This window comes from Canis aureus, chromosome 22 (assembly GCF_053574225.1).
Source record: "Canis aureus isolate CA01 chromosome 22, VMU_Caureus_v.1.0, whole genome shotgun sequence".
Classification (NCBI taxonomy): domain Eukaryota; kingdom Metazoa; phylum Chordata; class Mammalia; order Carnivora; family Canidae; genus Canis; species Canis aureus.
In genome coordinates, this window is record NC_135632.1 from 8,877,566 (window position 1) to 8,890,148 (window position 12,583).

A 12,583-nucleotide genomic window follows, 5' to 3' on the forward strand; every position below is an offset into this window, starting at 1 on the left:
CATACCTTTCTGGTATGGTATGGTATGGTATGGTATGGTATGGTATGGTATGCTTTCCATACCTTGAAACAGAGTTTAAAAACTCTGATCACCTCTTTTGCAACTGAAGCCATTTCCATGGCTCCCCATTGTTCTTAGACCAATTTTCCAAATCCTTAAGCCCTAAGCTCTGCCTGGTAGTCCCTCCCTCCCTCCTCAGCCCCTGTACAAGCCCGTTTGCCCTCAACTCTCTAGGTTCCTTGCTCTCTGGCTTTCTTCCTACTGGTCTGCATAATTACAAGGCTTGGAAGGGACACTCCTGAGCTAATTGTGACTTATTCTTCAGGTTCCAGCACTCCCTGGAAGAGAGCCATCTCTCCATCAGGGAGGTGGACCTCGTATGTGGCCTTTTTATGTCATTTGTCTAGAACTTACTTGCTTAATATAAATTAAGTGACGAATGATTAAATAATTAGTGGAAAAGCTAATTACTTTTTTCATGTTTGTCTTCCCAAATGTCCATTGAAGGCAGAACTTTCTTTTTCATTGCTCTGTCCCTAATTACTTAGCAAAGTGTTTGATACGTAGTACCTATTTCATAAAATAAATGAGCTCAGATGAAAGCTAAAGCAAGATGGGGTGTTTTTACCTATGCTATATTTTCCTGAATTTCCCCTTACTTGTCTTCTTCCTCATGAGCCCCCATTACAACCTGTACATCTCTGCACTCTGCTAGTATTGGCAAACACCCCGAAGACTTTATCTCCAGTAGAGCTGATCCACATCATTAACTGTATATGGATTGCCTAGTCATTGGTTTGCAACTTTTTTTTTCTTTCCCAAAGAAGTAGACAATTTATCAGGTCTCTAATTATAATGATTCATTTTTATTATGATCAGTATTAAAAGATCCAAGTAGTTTAACAGAGTAGAAGCTTATAAAAAGATTGGGATCTGGAAAATATCCAGGCAGACAAAAATAAGATTTCAGGATAGGAAAGAGAGTGAACACTTTGAAATAAGGTTGTCAGCATTCTCTACTAGTACAGATGTTGCAGGACGTATCTGGCAAGGTGCTTGATGGCCAACAGTGTCTCCTCACAGGTTGGCCGAATCTGGGATTCGGGGAGGGCAAAGCCGTATCTGCCTTTGTCCCGGAGTTCAAAGGTAAAGGAATATTTGATTCCTTGATCATAAGCCCAGTCATCAGAGCCCCCAGCAGCAGGATCTGAAAGGTGCAAACCGCAAGAAAACAAACAAACCAAAAAACTTTAAATCCAGGAAGGAAATTAAAAACAAACAAACAAAAACTAGCGATCTTTTATAATTACAACTGTTTTACTGGGCAAAATATTTTTAGTAGGCCAATATTGTAGAAAACTGGATTATAAAAGATATGGGAGCTGTTTTAAAAAAATAAGTCCAAGGACACCTGGGTGGCTCAGTGGTTGAGCATCTGCCTTCGGCTCAGGGCGTGATCCCCAGGGTCTGGGATCGAGTCCCGCATTGGGCTCCCCGCAAGGAGCCTGCTTCTCCCTCTGCCTGTCTCTGCCTCTCTCTTGCTGTGTCTCATGGATAAATAAATGAAGTCTTAAAAAAAATCAGTCCAATCTTACCTCTAAGCCTAATTCGTGGGAATGTTGTATTTAATACCCCAGGAAGTATGTAATTTATAATATAAGCTTCTCACTGTGCTTGTATGCTGTGGTAGGCAATATCATATATAATTGGTTTACAAAAGATGTATAATTTCTGGGAAGAGAATGTTTGTTTTCTAGGAAAATAGAGAAAGCTACATGATGACTGGTGATAGGAGAGAACTCCAAACCCCAATGAAACAGTGCTGAGTGATGAAATTGGAACCCCTCGAGGTCAGGGCTATGTCTTTGTTTGGTTTCCTCTGGGCCTAGCAGATGGTCTGGCATAGGTTAGGCATTTGTTTAGTTCTCCATTCAGTAACAGTTACGATGTCACTGCCTTGTGGATTTTGTATCTATTCAGTCACTAGTTCATTCGTTCGTTCATTCATTCATTCTTTCACCTGTGATTCAGTCAACAGTTGTACAGCCCTCACTGAGCAGCAGGCCATTGGCTCTACTCTGTAGATGCCAGAATAGAGGAAAGACGTGACTTCTGCCCTCCAACGGCTCACAGTGTAATAAAAAAAGAATCTTCACTGAACTAGTCTGAATAAAACATATAATGAGTTCCCAGTATATGAATAGGTGGGCTACTTCTGCTAGAACCCCCTTAGGAAAACAGTATACTCCCATATGATTAAGAACAGGTTGAAAAAAGGACCGGGATATAGAAAAACTGTATTCTATATAAAACTTAAAAAACAAAAATAAAAAACAAAACCCAGGATTTGAGCCTCTCCAACTGCATGGGAGGCTCTGTAATGACAGGATTGGGCCTTTTCCCTTGTATTTCTAGTCCTTTGAGATCTGGGGCAAAAAGAAATCATGCAAAGGCGAAGGAAAATGTAAGTAGAAATTTAAAAGAGGGCCTTCAGGATGTGTCTTCCCAGTAAATTTACACTCTGTAGCATCTAAGTGAAATCTGAACTTTGAGGTCTAGTCCCTACCTAACTCTCTTGCTATGTGTCTCTTGCCACTTGCTTGAACACACCGAGTCACTGGTCAAAGGGGTTGACATCTACCCCTGGAAAGTGACCTAAGCCTGAATTAGCCCTCGCACCTGCAGTCTGTTTAGTCAGGAAGACATGCCTTCTTATGCCTTTCCTCGGCAGTTGTCCTTCAGGTAAAGCTTCTGTGTCATTATCCTGGGGAGTCCTCCCTGATACTGTGGGATGGGCTGGTTGGTGCTGGAGTGTGTTCTTTCCTTGTGTATCCTGTTATAGCATCTAACACTTCCTATAGTTAGTTTTCCTGCTGCCCTAGTGTGTATTCTTTGAAGACTGTGCTGGTTCCCCTCCTTCCCTTTCTCCTTTTCCCCTCCTTCCCTTTCTCCTTTCCTCTTGCCTTCTCTCCATTCTTCCTCCCTTTCTTCCCTAGCACCTAGTGAGGACCTGGCACATAGTAGTGGATGCTCAATGGACGTTTACCGAGAGCACGTGTTTCTTGGGTTGAAAGGGATATTTTTTCTGAACAGAAAACTGATACATGCCGTATAAAAAATTCACTGTCAGGCAAAAGCCACATGCTTTAAATGATCTGAAAGGAAAGGCTCTGGGAACCATTTGTCGCCTTTTTAGGCATGTGGTCTCTTTGCACCATTCTGAAGCCAACACTCACAGATTGTTGTAGCTCCCGGGCCATATGTGTACTTGGTGCCATGCAGGGTGGCAAGTTCTTTTACAGTAGCTTTAGCCAGGGCATTCTGCAAAAGAAGCAGTAGTTCGTGAGTTAAATAAATAAAAGCACATGCTGACAACAAACAAACATCTGTACGTTATTTTTAAGACATCAAAGAGGTGTAAGACCCACTTTGGGTCAGTTTTATACCTGCTCAGTGCCCATTCTAATTTTTCTAGCTAACCTAGTCATGTGATCCAAGTGAGTGTTGTGAAAACATGTCTTCCCTAATGCCCTCTCCAGGCAGTCGCTCTGAGCTTCCCTCTGTAGCACACAGAATGTGTCAGATTGTGGCAACACCATGGGCTGGCCTCTGAGTTATCAGGGACTTTTTCTGTCTTTTATCTCATTCTTCAGGGTCTACACCAAGGCTTACCACTTAATGGTCGTCCAGGAACTATTTGTTGGAACTCTGAGGATAATTACCACTCTTCTTACCCTCTTATTTGAGAATTAGGTCTTTACATTCATTTTAAATAATCGTTGGAGTAAAGTATGGGTCACAGCAATAACTTCTATTTTAGTCAGAAGACAATCTTTTACTTTCTTTTCTTTTTTATTTGCATAGAACCTAGTATGTCTTTTTTCCTCCCAAATATTCTTACTTAGGCTTGTTAAACTTCTTTTTTTTTTTTTTAAACCTTAGTTCAGGCTCAAGAAATGAGGCTATTAGCAGTCTATAACTGTCCCAGATATCACATTCATTGATATAGTAAAATGTCACAGTGTATTAAGAATTAGGTTATGTCTAAGAATTAGTTTGGCAAATCCATATTGTCTCTGGAGCTTGTAAGAGAAAAGCAGGAGAAAAGGAGGTCTCTGTGGTTGTACAAAGAGGTTGTCAACCTAATACAGGTAAAGAAAAATCAAATACATGCAAAATACCCCCCCCCCCCAACAAAACAAAACAAAAACTACCTGGAAATGTGGCAGGTTATAAAGCCAGGATAAGATAGGATTATATGAAATGGGGGAGGAGTATTAAAAGCTACACATATGAATGATTGGATACTCAATACTGTGGTTACTGCCGGCAGGGGGATATTTGGGAATTGGCAGTTCCAGGGATGAGGGTGGTTTTAGCTTGGAAGATTTTACACTGAAGAATTAGACAACATCTATGCTATTTCAAAATGAAGAACACTCGATTTACAGAATTAAAAAAAAAACGGCAAATATTATGTGTATTTTTTTCTTTGAGAAGCAGCTTCATTTTCTCAAAAGATCCATTGCTTTTCTGTGCCCCTGCCCCCCAACTCTTCAGGGACAATGGCTCTGTACCTCCATCCCCCATGTGCTGCAGACTTCCTAACATCCACTGACATATACTGCATATTTAAATGAATCACTTGAAAAGTAAGGCCTGACTTGACTATCTTGGGAATACAGATTTGAAAATCTGATTGTTTACTACAGGAGAATCAGCCATAATTCATTCTGGTTATGAAACTAGCTATATTTCATACTTTGGCATCATGATTATGTCTTGTACATATGCTTGGAAAGCTATGAGGTTGGTGATGAAATCAAAATACTCCTCGTTTTACAAAGTAGCAGCTTCCTTTAGTCCTTGTTTTAATATCAAAATCAGTTTAGTAGTATCTTATGTCAAATTGACAAGGGCATATCTATAAAACTTCAGAGTTTCAGCTCCCAAATTGTTAATGCTTCCCCAGCCAAGTGGTAAATTAGAAAATTTAAAAAGAATTTTAAAATATAAGTCATGATGTTCTGGTCTGGTCCACTGAAATGGTGTAATCAGTTTCTTGGAACTAATTTATTATTCTCAGAGTTTTGGAACAGTAACTTGAAAATGTTAGGGTTTTACTTCCCCTTTTTCCCCATCTGGTAAATTAATATCTGCTTCCTCTTACTGCACTAAATCTTTACTGTTGTGATCTAAATGTATAGTTCCTATTATTTAATCTTATTCTAACCAATGCACTAGAGCTAGGTCTTCTCTCCACCTTTTAGTATAGGGTCTGTTGCAGATTGAAATGAAGATAATAAGTTAATAATTGCATAATGTCTAGAATATATTCAAAACCATCCTGTGGGGATGTGAAATATGGTGAGGTACTAATTTTTTTTAGTAAGTAAATAGTACATTTTTTTACTATTCCATAATTTCTTTGACTTGCCATTCATCTCGGGACATCCGTAGTTATTTTTCTGTAAGGCAGAAACTCTGATTATAAAGAACTTTTATTCCTTTCCTACTTTACCATTCTGAGGCTTTTCATCTGTTCTGGTTTCTCCCCTTCCCCTTGAAACTTTGAATTATTGCTTCTAGTTAGAAATACAATTCTACTAAGTTCTGGGGATCTAAGGTACAGCATTATGACTATGGTCAGCAGTACCGTACTGTGTACCTGAAGGTTGCTATGAGAGTAGAGCTTTAATGTTATCACCATAACAAAACAACATAACAGCAGCAACAACAAAATGGTAGTTGTGTGAGGTCAAGATTGTGTTAACTAATGTAGTGAACATTTCCCTGTGTATATGTGTATCAGATCATTACATTATACCCTTTAAACTTACACAATGTTATATGACAACTATATCTTAATAAAGCTGTAAAAAAAGAAGTATGATTCTTCAGGATTAGTTCCAAACAGTTATGAAGACTAGAGAAGATTTAAGACAAGAAGATCATCATCATCATCTATTAAACTCCTGTGTGTCTGTTGACCTTCACGTCTCAGTATGTTTCGTGGTGTAACGTAATATAGGAGTTATCTGACAAAACTGAAAGGGGCCTACTTGTGATCTGTTATCTCTTTTGACATATCAACTTATCATTTTAGTCATAACTACCATTAGGGCCACACAAAAATGTTCAGTTTGCCTTTCCTCAGACTGATAACCAAGTGCTTTCTGATACTGCACAGGCATCTTCTGGAAGCAATTGTTAATGCCTTTGGTGCTGACCATAATATATAAGATTGATGTTAGTTTACAAAGGATGTTAATATGTTCCTGTCACTGGTGCACATTGCAGGAACATTTAGTTTGTGTCAGCCTTTGCTCTCCTTGTCCTCAGTTGCTCTGTCGTCTTGCTGCCTACCTCATCACTCATCTTCTGAGTGTCATCTCATCACCACATCTTTCAGTGGCTTTCTCACCTTCAGTTGAAGTGCAGCTTCCTTTCAGGGCATAAAGAGCATGATCTAGCCCCTTCCTTCTCTTTCAGTCTGCATTATTGGCTGTGTATTCTGTGTTCCGTTTGAGCTAGGTTTCCCCAAACTTCTTCCTTATACACCTGTTCCTGCCTCTTACCTCCCTCACTTTGAATGTCCTTCTCCGTTTGTTGGAATCTTCTTCTCATCTTTGTTCATTTGGAGATTTACTGTTGTTCTTCTAGATTCAGTTTTAGTGTCACTTTCTTTTTGAAGCTGCCCCTAACTCTCTTATGGAGCATTGATTCTCCCTCCTCTAACATCACCGTGAAGCTAACATCACCGTCAGAGTTCCTGTCATCCTGTTCTATAATGAGTTGTTTTTGCATCTATTTGCCTCCCAGGCGAGTTCACTGTGGGAAGGGACTCTTGGCTATTTATTTTGTATTCTCAACAGATTTTGTATAGCATCTAGCACATGGTTGGTTGATAGAGTCTTATCCTAGGACTGAGGCATTATAGATGGCCTGATTTGGGTGGGTGTTCTTGATACTGAGTGCTGCAAAGGCTGTGATGAATATGAGTGGAGACTGGGGATGTTTTAGGGAGGGTGGTGATACCATGTAGTGATGGTTGTTGGGTTGCCACATTTACACAATGACTTCTGCTGTGCATTTTACTTATTTCCATTAAGTTTTTTTTTTTTTTTTTTTAATGAAGTCTGTGGACCCTTTCTCTCTGCCCCTCTGAGGTCAAGAGACAAAAAAAAAAAAAAAAAAAATCAGAACAGACATTAATTGACCAAAATATCATATTTTAAATTCCAATGATCTTAACAAAAATCCCTGGAATCAGTGTGGGTCTTTTCTTTTGAAGAGTTCAAATAGTTTCACAAATGTTACTCATTTATCTTTCCAACACTATCTGTCCACATTTCATCGGCATAGAATTTTCTCGCAGAATGGAATGCCACGTGGGGCAGCACGCTCAGTGGGAATGTTCCAACCAAGCTGGGTGACTGACCCCAGGCAGGAATGGTAAAAGAGAGATAATTCCTGCATTTGCTAAAATGTTAGAGTGGTAACTCCTTCCCCTTGTACATTTCTGTGAAAAGGGACTAAGACAGCTGACGAAAGACCCGCAGAAGCAATAGCACATCAGAAAGCGTTATCCACATCTTGAAACTCCAATTAAAGACACTTTCTATACAACCTGTCATTTGAGGGACATCTTACATCCTTGCTCAATGGGTTCAAAATAAGAACTAACATTTACATAAAACCTTAGACTTTACAAAGAGCTCTTGATAAGGGCTAGATATTTTTATCCCCATTTTACGGATAAAAGAACTGAAACTCAGAGAGGATAAAAGAACTTTCCCAAGGGCATGCAGCCCCATAAGTGGCTGACTTGAGCTAGGTTCTTCTTGCTTTAAATCCTGTGCTCTTTTTCACTTCTCCTTGTGGCCTTCGAATACTTCAAAAGAAGTGTTGCTGGAGCTGGTTTTACCAATTGTAAAGAACAGAAGGAAGCTAAATATAAATCAGCCTCAGAGAAAACTTTGCTTTCAGTCAAGGCCAAACATGGCCAGCCTTTATTAATCCTTAGATATGAGTTTCCTACCATGTCTTATGCATGTTCTCTTTTGTCACCTGTTTTCTTAAAAAGAGGCCTTGGTCATAGAGCAAAAGACAGAGAGAGTCTAAAATGTCACATCTAACTCAAAGCCCAAGAGACAAAAGACCAACTAGTGTAATGTTTCCCAGGCTCTGAGCTCCAGGGGGCTGGTAAGATGAATACGGTGAGGGTGTTCTTTTCCGCTGACCTGCCTTCCCAGGTAACATGTGATCAGGAAACCCCTGCCTCATGGCTGTGCTCATGGTCCTCGTTGCAAGCCAGTGTCATGGGAGGTGGGGGGCCGCCTCTTCTAATCTTCCACTGGTCCATTATTACAGTACAAGAAAACAAAAATTCCAAACTGACTATGGGTTATAAGCCAATTCGAAGGAAATTTTCTCCAGAACTTTGTTTCTAACTTGAAGTTCTGAGTTTAATTATTCCTCTGGGTGAATACATGTGATAATGGAAGCATCAAAATGATCTTTAACTGCGGTTTCCTTCCTTCTGTTCTGTGATAATGGGTAACTTACACCAAGGGACCAATGAGGAATTTAACTTTTATAATTTTGATGCAAGAGGAGAAGCCCGCAAGGCCTACAAGCAGGCACTGAGGAGAAAGCCTTTGGGATTTGAAAAAAACAAATACGTTTCTGAGAAAAACAGGAGGATAAACAAGCACAAGCTCTGGTTGCAAAGCCTGAGATTAGAGAAAGGCAAGGAGTTAGGGGAAAGGCTTGGCTTGGGAGAGCAGAGCCTGCCCATCTTGGCAGAGCCTCTGGGGAGTGTGGGAATGCTTTCACTGATGTAAAGCAATTTTTTTCTTTGGCTGGTCTGCATGCATATTCTTAAGCTCTTTAAAATTCAGGGAAAATGTGAAACGTGAGTCAGCTGAAGTTGCAAAGTCTAGAGAATTTTTGTGTGTGCATGTGTGTGGAGGTGATACTTCTTCCAAATAAATTATTAAAAAATAAATGCTGTATGATGGGAATGTACTAGATCTCTTGCACTTTCAGATTCATAGAACACTGTAAAGTATTTATGAGGAGGGTGAAAGCCAAGGGCCTTTAGCCAGGAATGTGACTCTGTTCTTATCTAAGCTTAAAGCAGGGTTTCTCAACCTTGGCACTCTTGACATGTGGGCTGGATAATTCTTTGTTGTGGGGGCTCTCCTGTGCATTGTAGAATGTTTTCGGCATCTTCTGGCCTCTACCCACTAGATGCCTGTGGTACTCCCATGGTTACGACAACCAAAAATGTCTCTCCAACATTGCCAAATGTTGGAGGTAGGGAAGGGGCTGGGAGGGGGGCAAAATTGGTTTAAAAGAAATCAGATAAAAGACATAATTATGGTAAACATGAGTGTATTTTAGAAAAAGAATTAAAAAGGAAGACAGCTGGTTTTGAAGGTGCTCTGAATGCCTATCTTCTTCGCTGATGATAGTACAAGTGCCTCTTAACCACTGCTATTAGGTCAACTCTGCTAAAATACACTTTACTAGCAGGATTGCCAGACTTAGCAAAAAATATCGCATACTCAGTTAAATTTAAATTTCAGATAAACAGTGCATACTTTTTCAGTATAAGTCTTCAATATTTAGAAGATATTTATACTAAAAATTACTTGTTCTTTATCTGAAATTGAAATCTAACTGGGAGTCTGGTATTTGACCTGGCAATCCTATTTACCAGGTTACTGGCTCCAGGGCCTGCTACAACACAGGACTCAGTGTGACATTTTAAGTCTCTCCATAATCTCATTACTTCACTTCCACTCTTTCACAAGAACACTAGAAAACAGGCTGATCCTTCTCTTTCCATACCCATTTTTCAACCCTCTTGTTGCACATTTGTTGGCTCTTTTCTCTGCCTAAAGTGTACTCTTCTGTTCTCTATCGCCCAAATCCTGCCCATCCTTCAGGGCGCAGAAGAAATGGTTTCTCCTTTCTATAACCTTCACCAAATAGCTTCATTACATATTAGCATTTATTTTCCTGCCCTAAATTCCTACTACTGTGCTTAGTTTGAAACTCCCAATTTTGTACTTCTCTTGTATGGTTTCCGGTATCTGAGTTTTACCATTTCAATAGGGCCCTGCATTCTTAATAGCAAAGACCGTGGTTTATGCTACTCAGTGAAATTTTTGGTAATTGTCTGATGAGCCGTGTACTGACCAGGCCCCTGTAGGAGAATTTTAACAGGCAAAGAAGTCACTTAAAAAGTATAGTGATAAAGCAACAACTGGTTTCTCTAACTAAATAAATTCTGCATTTTATTTTAGAATATTATAAGTGAAATTGAAAAATTCTGAAAAAAGTACCTGAAATGGATATTTTGTGCTGCAGGTCCTGTCTCCTAAGCTGCTGGTAGCCTGCTTGACAGTGTGACTATGGCCTTGTTATTATTGTTATTAGGCAGGGACATGGGGACAGCGGTGATTGGGTGTGCACATGGCCCTGCAATTATCCACCTTCTAATCACAACATTTCTTCCCTCTGATTTTTATGTTTGTCTCTAATCATGTCTTGCTTTATGCTCACATGCTTGGGTGGAGCAGTGGATTTCTATCTTGGTGGCTCATTAACTCAAATTTTAATTAAGAGATAGTGAGGTACCAGTTGTCTGGAAGGTGTTAGACTTTGGAAGCAGTTTCCTATCTTTTGGTTAAGTTTAAGAATTTTTCAGGACTGTCATCTTTCTCCTGGTTAATGAATATTTGCTCATGAAAGTATACGGCCAGAATCATAAAGACGGAGTCCTGAGAAGTTAGGCATTTCAGCTGACCACTGGAAATCCTTAGCAATGTCCAGGGACAGAGATAATAAGGTATTTGTGTGATGAAAGACTATTTGATGAATGTTCTGCAAAATGGCTACCAATATAGAACATGGTCACACAAGTGTGTATGGGTATCTGGACATTGGGGCAGTCTAGGAAATTCTTCAGGACCCAATAGCTCTGGGCCCAACAGTGCCTGTACTACTGGTGTTGGCTTAGCCAAACCTTCACTGTTTCACCTGGAAAGTGAGAAAGCGGAACCAAAGAAATTCCAGGATTTCTAGCTGTAAAATTTTGTGCTGCTTATGTAGAAATGTGGTGTGAGATGTATGCCCTGAGTCAGCACTGTGGTGTAGTGTGTAGTGCATATCAGCTTCTAATTTGGTCATTCTGAGGAATGGTTCAAAATATTAGGTTGGCCAGTTATTATTCTGCATTTCCTGCTTTTGGACTTAGAAATGGCATTATGGTAATAATTATAATTATTAAAAGTGCTACATACACCTCTTTTGGGGGAATGTAGACCAAGGATTTGGAGCTTCTTCCATGCTCAATAAATAAATGCAAAGATATGGATAGGTTGAGGAGCCTTTTCAATTAAGTCTCCTAGTTTTTATTTACTCTGGCAATAATGAGGTCATACAATTCAATATTTCATTATCCTTCAGAATTTTGAAAATGTAAGTATATTCTTTATGTGGGCCTTGCAGCTTCCTTTGAAGATAGTGATACCTCCATATTGAAGAAGTCAACACTGAGGAACTGGAAGGTGTATGAAGCCATTGGAAACTCACAGTAACTTTGTATTCTTTCTTTAAATAATATAGTATAAATAATATAAAAGCAGATAGCAAACTGAAAAGCATTATATATGTAAGGTATTTTTACGATTCTTCATACTTTTTACTGATCTGCTGCAGATATATTTTTTGGTAGCTTTCTTTGTAATCTTTATTACTTCTGTTCTTTTGCTTCATTGGTCTTTTGCATTTTTCTCTCTGCCTTTCTTCCCTCTGAAGATTGTCTTATGATATGAATAATTTTCGATGATGTACATGTAAGATTTTTCATAAATGAAGCCACATACATTTTTATCATGACTCAGATATCAAATATTGCTATATATGTCCTAACTTTGGGCTGACAATGTTAATATAAGTACAGAATAATTTCCTTCAATTTAGAGTCATGTTCTCCTTGAAGCATTTTTTTGAAGCATTTTTTTTTTTGCTACAAATATAAGCTGAAAATTTTTATAAGTGTAAAGATAAGTAAGAATCACATCTGTATCTATGCACAGAATTCTGGATAAGATAAAGCCCACTTTGCATTACTTTAAGAAATTCTGAGTTACCCATAATGTGATATACTAAGAATGTATCTTATTAGTCTTTTCCTACTGTTAGTTTTCTATAGTCGGGTCACATATTTCTAGCTGAAAATTCATACAGAAGCACTAGATTTGGATGGAACGTTTATTGTGCCTAGATAAAGGCTTTTACTTTGTTTTTCTTGATATCTTCATTAAAAATAAAAACCATGAAAAAGATAATATTTTTCTTTATGAGAGACTTATTCTCTTTTGGCTATATATATATATGTATATATATGTATGTATATATGTATATATACAAATATGTATATACATATATACACACACACACGCTCCTTAAACACTATGGTTATGAGTTGTTCTTGCAAAATGTGCTTAGGAAGGAAGTGAATTGGAATTATGCAAAATAAGAAAAATATGGAAAGCATCTCTAGTTA

The 12,583-nt window shown here is 38.8% G+C and overlaps 1 protein-coding gene across 1 annotated transcript in view; it reads right to left on the bottom strand.

Annotated features, from left to right (window-relative positions):
• Positions 1–845: 845 nt before the first annotated feature.
• CPB1 (carboxypeptidase B1) overlaps positions 846–12,583 on the bottom strand; it is a 34,183-nt gene continuing 22,445 nt past the window's right edge. Inside the window, exons 10-11 of the mRNA XM_077864765.1 lie at positions 3,237–3,321; positions 846–1,207 (exon numbers count right to left, since the gene is read on the bottom strand). Coding sequence (XP_077720891.1) covers positions 1,020–1,207; positions 3,237–3,321 — 273 coding nt within the window. The 3' untranslated portion in view covers positions 846–1,019. The remainder of the gene's footprint in view (positions 1,208–3,236; positions 3,322–12,583) is intronic.